Genomic DNA, 9,629 nt, shown 5'->3' with positions numbered 1-9,629 from the left:
ATAAAATTTGTTATATCAAAACATTTGAAAATCAAAATTAACAATCTCTTCCTTTTTATGTAAAGATTTTTTGATAAAAAAAATTTAAATTTCATAATAGTTAAACGTAATTTAATTAATACATACTCCCTCGCCCAATAAAAAAAATAAAACTAGTATTTACAAAATATCAATGCTTTTAAACATTTGTTATCAAACAGGTTTAAAAAAATAAAAATAAACGGCAGAAATTGTTAATTTTCAATAAATTAAACTTTTTCAATGATCACCAAGGCCCATCAAAGAGCTATACCATACATTTATTGAATTGCAAGCACCATCAAACTTAGTTTATAAGCATGATTAAAAAATTCAACACTCATTCAGTCAATTGTATTTTGACACAAAGTCCGTACTCGGATATTCATAGACTTAGTTACAAGTTACAATCACACTGAAAAACTAAAAAGCCAACCAAATTTGACTTTGTAACCACTCTGTTTTTCTTTTTACTGTATAAAGAAACTCTAAGAGAATAGTTAGGAAGGAATAAACCAATATGGTGGACAGGGGAGCTTTAAGACATAAAAAACCCAGCCCTGACCTCTTCAAAAGAGTATTCAATTTGTTGAACCTGTTCCAGTATCTTTTCAAACTTATAAGTACCCAAGGTTGCTGGAGTAGCTGGTGTTATTGCCATAAGCATAGGAGCTGATATGGTTGAAGGAGTTGTCGGCACTGGAATTGGCATTGCTTTAGGGGTTCTGTTTTGATCTTCACCATTCACAGTTGGCTTGGAAGCTTTGGCCATTGGTGTCTTACAACCAGGACTTAACCTTTGTCCCTTCTGCACTTTTTCCTGCTCTACTATGGGATTCACAACGTTAGAAACTGAAGAAAGAGGTTTTCTAACTGCTGGTGACTCCATCTCACGCATCTTTGCTGCACTTAGGGGTTGCTTTTTTACTACATGACCAGAGACCTCCGAGCTTCTCCTACCTACAACATCTATATCAAAACCCACCATTTTACCAACGCTAAATGTTATAAAATTCGATGGCTGATAATTGAAATATACCTGAGTGACTTGTAAAGCCGCTGGACCGGTGGTGATTTGCGAAGCTGTTTTCATTCAAAGAGTCTGCTTTCTTATTGGGATGGAAACGGCTAGTAGGTTTCTCAGGCTTTATTTGCTGAAGCATTGCTCCACCAAAGGACAGTTTCCTATTACTGGCGGCGGTTGTTGGAGTTCTACTAGCCTTTTTTGCGGTCATGGTTGGGCTGGGTTTTGAACCATAAAGTGCTTCTTGCTCTGCTATCAGCTGGCCGTGAAGTTTCTTCTGGTTCTTTAAACAGTAAGCACAAATAATTCAAGTACAGGTTAAGATGAGAAACTTGTTTGAAACAAAGGCCTAAAAAGAATCAATCAAATGGGAGTGTACATACTCGCTGCCTCTGCCTCTGTTTTTGTTTTTCTTGCCTTAGGCTGCTGTAGTCCTCGAGCATAGTAAGAAGTCGTCCCTAAAAGCAATTAAAAACATCATCATACAATATAAAGAAAAACATTTTACTAGAAATCAAGGACATGGCAATTGGTAGAGCTCAACTTTAAGACCAAATCAAATTTTCGTAGTGTTTTCCCGAAACTTAATAGAAATTAGGAAAATGCTTACTCCATCATACAAGAACTCAGCCCCTCTTTCTTTCTCCCAAGCTTTAGTTTTTAAAGCCAAAGCCTCCACCAGAGCTAACCAAAAGAAAAGAAAATATAAAAAAACTGATCAGCTAGACACCTGGTTACTGCATTACACTAATGACATAGTAAAATAGTTTGATGGAGAAATTTACCAGGAATTTTGTTAACTACAGTTCGAGCTTTCTCTGCCCGTTTCAGAATGAGGTGCGCTCCTCTTCCAGCATTATAACGGTTGTCATCCTAAAGTTTGCACAATCTGTAAGTCCTTGAAATCGTTGTGGGAAACAAGAACGTACATTATTCATAAAAAACAGGATGAGTTTGATTCCAACCCTATTGTACTCTTCCAACCAGCTCTCTTCTTCGCATGCAGCCAACCACTTTTCCACCTTCTCAAGTATTTCTTTGCGGCTAACAGCTTCCTCTCTAACCTTAGAAATCTGAAGGTCAATTTGTTCCAACAGGTACAGAGGATCAATGGCACCTGCAAAACATTTTCAGTAGGATTACAAATAAAGTAATGGTGAATCATGGTTCTTCTAGGCAAAGTTTGTTTTAGTTTAGTTAACCTCAAAAATAGGAAAACTTGAACCTGCTGCTGAAAGCTCACAGGGTAACACAAGAAACCTCTTTTTGTTATAGTATAACTAGCAATGAATTGTGCTTTAGATATTTACCAGACTCCATAGCTTCAATTGAATAATCTGTTGAAATAAGTGCCTCCATCACCATGTGAGTCCTTCTGCACATATCCTCTAATTCAACCTTCTTTTTCAGAACAATTTCCTTCATTCTACTCGTTTTGAGTTGCTCCAGCCTAGACACTTCATCCTCAACCTACATGAATTCACAGATACGGATAGTTCTATACAAGTCACTCCCCATATAAACTCGCGAGACTAAAATATGTTCTTACCTTTTCTATAGAGTCGACAGAGAGTAAATCGGGCTCAGTAAATTCAGGTTCAGAAGCTGTAATTTTGCAGGTAACGTTCAGAAACATTTGTTGTTCCTCCACTGGCATATCCATCAAATGCCAAAACTCCAACAAAGCAGATGCAAGATCTTGAATCTGGTAGAAGCACAGATAAAAGGGTCAGAAGTATCAAACACAAACAAATATTCTAGATGCTAAAACATAAAAGTGAAAAGAATCATTATATTTATAATAGTACTTACCTTCTGCATTCTCTTTAACTTTAGCTCCTGCAGGCTTTGAATTTGAGCAGCCAACCTTGCAATTGTACTGTTACTTACATCTTTTGCACCATTCAAATCATCCAAGGCAGGGTGGACTCTACAAATTGTTTGTTTGAAATTCATACCAAGAACTGTGCAAAGTGAGTTTATAGTATCTAGGTGGCCCTGCACCTGATTCAAACGATTGATCTGCAAATGATTTTAAAGTTATATCAGTAATTGCCATCATTTTTATGGTACTGCACAAAAGATCAGCAGAATCCTAAGTTGCATGAGATATCAATCAATATGGATACACAGATACCATGCTCTCAATTATCAAGACACAAGTTGCGAGTGTCATTGTCAAAGGATATAACTGAACATAGGGACTAACCTTCTCATGTTGAAGTTCATGCAGTTCACTATGCAATTCTTCAAGTCTTCTTAGGGACAGATTGGTCTCGTCAACAAACACCTTATTTCCATTTTGTTCTTTAACCCCAAAACTATCAATAGATAGCTTTTGTATTTGCTGTACAACTCCAACAAATTGATTAATTCTTTCCACTTTCTTTCTACGCATATCCTCCAACAGCGGAATAATGGCTTCAAGTTCTTCCTTCAAGTTCCCACCAGGCTTCAAATCACGCTGAATAAATATAACCAATGACATAAAAATACTCACAAAACCCATAACAAACCTAATTTAACAATTACCAATCTATTTATTATATGCTAATAACTTCAATACCTGCACCGAGCTCTCTCCCATAGAAGTAAAGATATCTGAAAGTTCTGCCATGGCAGTGGCAATATCTCGTTGCAATTTAGTTCTGCATTCTTTGGCCTCTTGTATTTTTTTCATATAAACCTTGAGGCATTCTTGTTCAATTTCCAAAAGTGTTGTCTCCCATTGGCCATCAGTCTCCCCAACTTCATCCCATAATCTCTGTAATAACCAAAGCAAAGAAAACTTTCTAAAATATTTCATGTGCAACGAAAAATTATAAGATATGCTTTGGGAGATCTTGAGGAGGACCTGTAGTTCACACAGTAATGACCCGCAAGTTGCTTCCATGCGCGTAAAGTGCTCACTATAATGATTTGACATGACGCCAGCGATATTCTGCAGCAAGAAGCCTTCTTTAGTCTTGCAAAGAAGAATAAAAACGAAGTATGAAGTCAAAATTAAAGAAGAAGAAGAATAATGAAATAATAAATAGAGATAAAAAAATGAAAATCATGATATTATTCATAATCAATTATCAATCGAATGAATATCACACTAATTAAAATTGCCTTACTCTGAAAAAATGCTTTCTTTAAACTTTTTCTTTTCTTTTGCATTCTCGTCGACCAAACAGATGGCATGATAATTAAGTTAAAATTGAATAGAAAAACAAACAAAAAAATCCGATTCAAAGTAAAAAAAAAAAAAAAAAAAAGCATGAAAAGGGAATACAATTAACAGTGAAATTACCGTGAAATTTTTAGAAATTAACTGTCGTGGCTGTGTACCGAAATGGATGATTGATGATCGGAGATCGGAGATCCAATTGCAGACGATCGAAGAAATTAAATTTGACTATTAGATTATATCAGGAAATCAATGGTGTAAAATTAGCTAAAGAGAGAAAATGTAACGCTTGAATTTTGAGCGAGGGATTGTGAGCGGGAAAGAGCCGTTATGAAAATAGATAATAATAATAATTAATAGAAGTAAAATTTAAAGTCTATGCTGACATGTCTTTGAATTAGGCGGGATTCACTTACACGCGGCAAAATTATAAGATATTTTATATATTTGTGTTTAGAGAAAATATTTAGTATTAGTACAAGAAATTCTTAAACTCCACAATTACAGTTAAAAAGGTTGATAAATATTCTATAAAATGTAATAAAAAGAAAAATATTTAATACACTGTTAATAAAATTTTTAAATTTTATAGATAAAATTAAGGTATTTACATACGTCTCATAAAAATATTTAAAAAAAATTTATAACAATTTTTTAAAACTATTATTTCTTTGCTTTTCGACTGTGGGTATCAATGAAAACCATAATGATGCTTTTTGAATTTCAAAATGTTGCAGCGTGTAAATTGCCAAATTTTGAACATTTGGGAAATTAAACTATCCTCTCAAACGAAAAGGCCGAAACCAAATTGTTGATATAATTATCAAGGATCCCGAAAGACCTTTTCTTTTGGGTCTAAAACGCCTTTCAAAATTGAAACTATTGAGCGGGGTAATTTTAATATGGTACTCAAGGGAAATCTGGTTCATCAACTTTCAAGTTCAAGTACTGTGAACAAAAAAAAAATAAAACAAATAAAATTTCTGTTCAATCTTATATATGTATAAATCTTAAAAAGAAAAAAAGCAAAATCTAAATAATATACATTCAGCACAAATAATTGAAGAAAATAAATTGCAAGAGACAAGAATTCTTTAATATCATATCAGACGAGTAGATTGAGATTAACCTATCCAACAACTATCTTCACTCTAACTATGTCAAACTGCATATTAGTTAGATGGATTCCACCTAAGGATAAATGGCATAAAGTAAATATCGATGGTGTTATTAATAAGGTGTTGCGTATGTTTTTACAAAGAGATTAATTTATAACTAGTTTAGAATTTGGATTGTTGGGTTTTCAAAAAATATTGACTACTGCTCTATTATCAATGTCAAGCTGCGGGTGCTCTAGATGAGCTTCAATTAGCATGGAATTTAGGGATTAAAAAATTGGTGCTTGAGATGGATAATACTTAAGCTATTCATTTGATTTAAACAAATTTAACTAAACGGCATCACTCTGCGATGTTACGAACTACAAAAGGACCTCTTACAGCTAGATTGATGATCCAAATTAAACACGTGTTTAGGGAGGAAAACAAGGTAGCGGATAAATTGGCATGAATGGCTTCCTCAAGATCGTTAGGCAAGCTAATATACATGTAACCGCTGAATAAAGTTCTTCAATTATTTCATGATAATTACTCGGCTTGGACTCATCTAACCTATTTAGGAGATTTTCCTTCATCTTACAATAAAAAATATATATATGTTTTATTTTTTGCAATTAATGTTTTTTTTGGTATTCTCTTGGTTTTTTATCTTCAAGGTTTATGGTTATCTTTCAATAATAATATTTTTTTAATATGTTAAATTTTATTAGAAAAGTAATGTATCTCATCATTTCATTCATTCAATAATAATTGATTTCTTTGCTGTCAATATCTTAAGTAACTGATTATCATCCCTTTTTTAAACTTCATCAAGGCTTTTAAAATAAAAACTTCATTCGTCAAGAAATCATTAGGTTGAAGCTCCACAAAGGATGTTATGAACCAGTTCATAGGACAAGAACTGTCCTTAGTATTCTTTAGCGAACCAATTGACAGCCCTGATAGCCCACCTTTTACAGAAGAAAAGCTAACATTCCTAAATGCAGAGACATTGCTGAGAACATTATCTATAACAACAACCAAGGCCATTGCCTATTCAACCCATTAACCATTTCAATCCCCAAGTTGCAATCAGATTCAATAATGATGTAAGACCAGTCTCTTTCGACAGCAAGGGAGGAGCCAAGGCTGCAAGCAAGCGGGATGATGCCCGCACATGTGCGTTGGCTACCTAAACAACATTTACCATTTGCGGTCTCTGGCAATGGCGGCAATCCTGAATGGACAATAGCAGAACAAAGAGGCCCTCCACACCTGTGTTGCTTGGACTCTATATATAAATAAATAAATATATATATATATATCGCGTGTCTAAATATTTAATTCGTTAATTGAGCACAACGCAAAAAGATCCAATAGAACATGGGTGCAAGGATTCGTTTTGTATGTACTTAAATATAACATAAATTATTGGATTGATTATATATGTGATGATAAATACATTGTTGAGAGGCAATTTTTTTTAGAGAAGTCAGTTAAACCCTCAACAATCAAAAGGTATTGTCCCTCAATGGGAGGGTTTTGTCTCCCAATTTTACTGAGTGTGAGCATTTCGTAAGAGATTTGGTTTAGAGCCGAAGCGTCTCAATTGATGGAGATAAGACTTGCAAGATTCAAAGAAGATTTGTTAATATAGTGCGTAACAATAATTATGAAAATCACTTGCATGCAGAGGACTCAAACCACCAATCTAAGGTATATTACCAGATGTAAGTATGTTGCCTATATTGTTGGGAAGAAACCGAACAACCGAAACAAAGCGAAAGCACAACCGGTGTTCTTTCTCTCCTTATAACTCCTGTAAAAATTATGGCAAGCACAATAGCACAAGATATGTTCTCTAGCAACCTTAATCAACCACAAATCAACTAATGCAACCACAACAAAAATAAATAGAGACACCGATATTTTTACGTGGAAAACCCCTCTAAATCAAGGGTAAAAAACCACGGGACTTTAGAGTCCGATAAAGAGCTCCACTATCATTAAATGTTCAACTACAAGATCACAATATCAAGCCTACAACAAGCATTCAACTCCGACAAGGCTAACAATATGTAATCTTTAGCAAAAGAGAGAAAAATGAGAGAACATCACCAAAAACGTAGCTGCTGAAAAATGGGTATTTCCGACGCTACAAGTCTCGGATGAAAAATCCGACCGTACAAAGTCAAGAACACCTTATCACCTAGCTGCTGTCCAAAAATCAGCTCAATCGAACCACGGATGGACCTTCGATCGAAGAGTTGATCACTGCTGCACCAAGCTTGAAAAACTGATTTTTCTATTCTCTTTCTCTCTATTTTTTTTTTCTTTTTAGCTCTCTGCTAAAATTTTTGCCCAACACCCGTTAAAAAAACCCCCAAAGTGGCTTTTGACAAAACCAAAGAAGGGACAAAACATTATAGCATAAAATATGGGTTTCCCACATAGTGGGACCCATACCCAACAAATCTCCCCCTCCAACTATGTGGGGAATGCCTCCATACCGGAGGTCAAACAACATGCTTCAAACTTTCCTCTTGGTAAGGCCTTCGTCAACATATCAGCACCATTATCATTAGTGTGTATCTTCTCAAGCTCTAACAGCTTAGCTTCAAGAACATCTCGTATCCAATGGTACCTCACATCAATATGCTTAGATCTAGCATGAAAAGTTGAGTTCTTACCAAGATGAATAGCACTCTGGCTATCACAGTACAGGACATACTTCTCCTGAGTAAAACCAAGCTCATGCACAAACTTCTTCATCCAAAGCATCTCCTTACACGCTTCGGTTGCTGCAATGAACTCTGATTCGGTGGTGGACAATGCAACACACTTTTGCAGTCTCGATTGCCATGCCACAGCTCCCCCTGCATAAGTGATTAAGTAACCTGAAGTAGATCTCCTCGAGTCAATGTCTCCGGCCATGTCTGAATCTGTATACCCAACAAGAACAGGTTTCTCATTGCCGAAACAAAGTTTCATGTTGGAAGTGCCACGAAGATATCTCATAATCCACTTCACTGCATTCCAATGCTCTCTGCCTGGATTAGAAAGAAACCGACTAACTGTACCAACGGCATAAGCCAAGTCTGGTCTCGTGCAAACCATTGCGTACATCAAACTACCCACGGCTGAAGAGTAAGGAATTTTCTGCATCTCTTCCTTCTCCTTTTCTGTGGAAGGACTATGCTTAACACTCAATCTAAAGTGCATAGCAAAGGGAGTATTCACCGCTTTAGCTTTGTCCATACTAAACCTTTGAAGTACTTTCTCAATGTACCTCTCTTGTGATAACCATAATTTCTTGGCCTTTCTATCACGTGTCAGTCTTATGCCAAGAATTTGCTTTGCTGGCCCCAAATCCTTCATTGCAAAGGATTTACTCAACTCTTGTTTCAACTTCTCAATTCTAGAAGCATTCTGACCAACAATAAGCATATCATCAACATAGAGCAAAAGAATAATAAAATCATCACCAGAGAATCTCTTAACAAACACACAATGATCAGAAGTAGTCTTCTTGTAGCCTTGCTCCCCCATAACAGACTCAAACTTCTTGTACCATTGCCTTGGAGCTTGCTTCAAACCATACAAGCTCTTCTTCAATCTGCACACATAGTCCTCTTTCCCTTGTGCAACAAAACCCTCTGGCTGCTCCATGTAAAGCTCTTCTTCCAAGTCACCATGAAGAAAAGCAGTTTTCACATCCATTTGTTCAACCTCTAGGTCATAACAAGCTACCAAACTCAGTATAGTTCTGATAGAGGACATCTTCACAACCGGAGAAAATATTTCTTCAAAATCAACCCCTTTTTTCTGAGTATAACCCTTAACGACCAATCTAGCTTTGTATCGTGGAGATGAAGACTTCTCTTCTTGCTTCAACCTGTAAACCCACCGATTATTCAAAGCTCTTTTGCCTTTAGGCAGTTTCACCAATTCAAAAGTATGGTTCTCATGCAATGATTGAAGTTCGCCTTTCATCGCTTCAACCCATTGATCTTTGCATTCACTCTCCATAGCCTCTTCATAACATTCAGGTTCTCCCCCGTCAGTCAAAAGAACATATTCATCAGGAGAATACCTGACAGAAGATTGTCGATCTCTAGAAGACCTTCGAAGTGGAACTGCTGGTGGAGCTATAGGTGCTTGTTGTTGATCATTCACAACATCATCCATGGGAGTATCAAAGTCACCTATAGTCTGATGGTCACCACTAACATCACCATGCACATCATCCTGGATAGGATCTGGTGAAGAGTCTAGGGGAACCGGATTCACATCGATCAAGTCACCACTACCTTGTGAA

At 36.0% G+C, this 9,629-nt stretch overlaps 1 protein-coding gene across 3 annotated transcripts; it reads right to left on the bottom strand.

Moving 5' to 3' along the window:
- Positions 1-262: 262 nt before the first annotated feature.
- Positions 263-4,556, bottom strand: LOC107940454 (65-kDa microtubule-associated protein 4). 3 transcript variants are annotated; one of them, XM_016873883.2, is made up of 13 exons: positions 4,338-4,556; positions 3,897-3,983; positions 3,609-3,806; positions 3,252-3,506; positions 2,855-3,064; positions 2,592-2,747; positions 2,353-2,512; positions 2,008-2,159; positions 1,828-1,915; positions 1,653-1,726; positions 1,426-1,500; positions 1,058-1,325; positions 263-987 (listed from the first exon to the last, which is right to left on the bottom strand). In XM_016873883.2, the coding sequence occupies exons 2-13, from the start codon at positions 3,966-3,968 to the stop codon at positions 557-559; spliced, it is 2,139 nt and encodes a 712-aa protein (XP_016729372.1). In that variant the 5' UTR covers positions 3,969-3,983; positions 4,338-4,556; the 3' UTR covers positions 263-556. The 3 variants fall into 3 exon arrangements, with proteins under 3 accessions (XP_016729372.1, XP_016729374.1, XP_016729373.1); XM_016873885.2 differs by having other exon boundaries at positions 263-978; XM_016873884.2 differs by having other exon boundaries at positions 3,897-4,007; positions 4,338-4,545.
- Between the last annotated feature and the right edge of the window lie 5,073 nt (positions 4,557-9,629).

Source organism: Gossypium hirsutum, chromosome A08, assembly GCF_007990345.1.
Source record: "Gossypium hirsutum isolate 1008001.06 chromosome A08, Gossypium_hirsutum_v2.1, whole genome shotgun sequence".
Classification (NCBI taxonomy): domain Eukaryota; kingdom Viridiplantae; phylum Streptophyta; class Magnoliopsida; order Malvales; family Malvaceae; genus Gossypium; species Gossypium hirsutum.
This window is presented reverse-complemented; position numbering and strand designations above follow the sequence as displayed.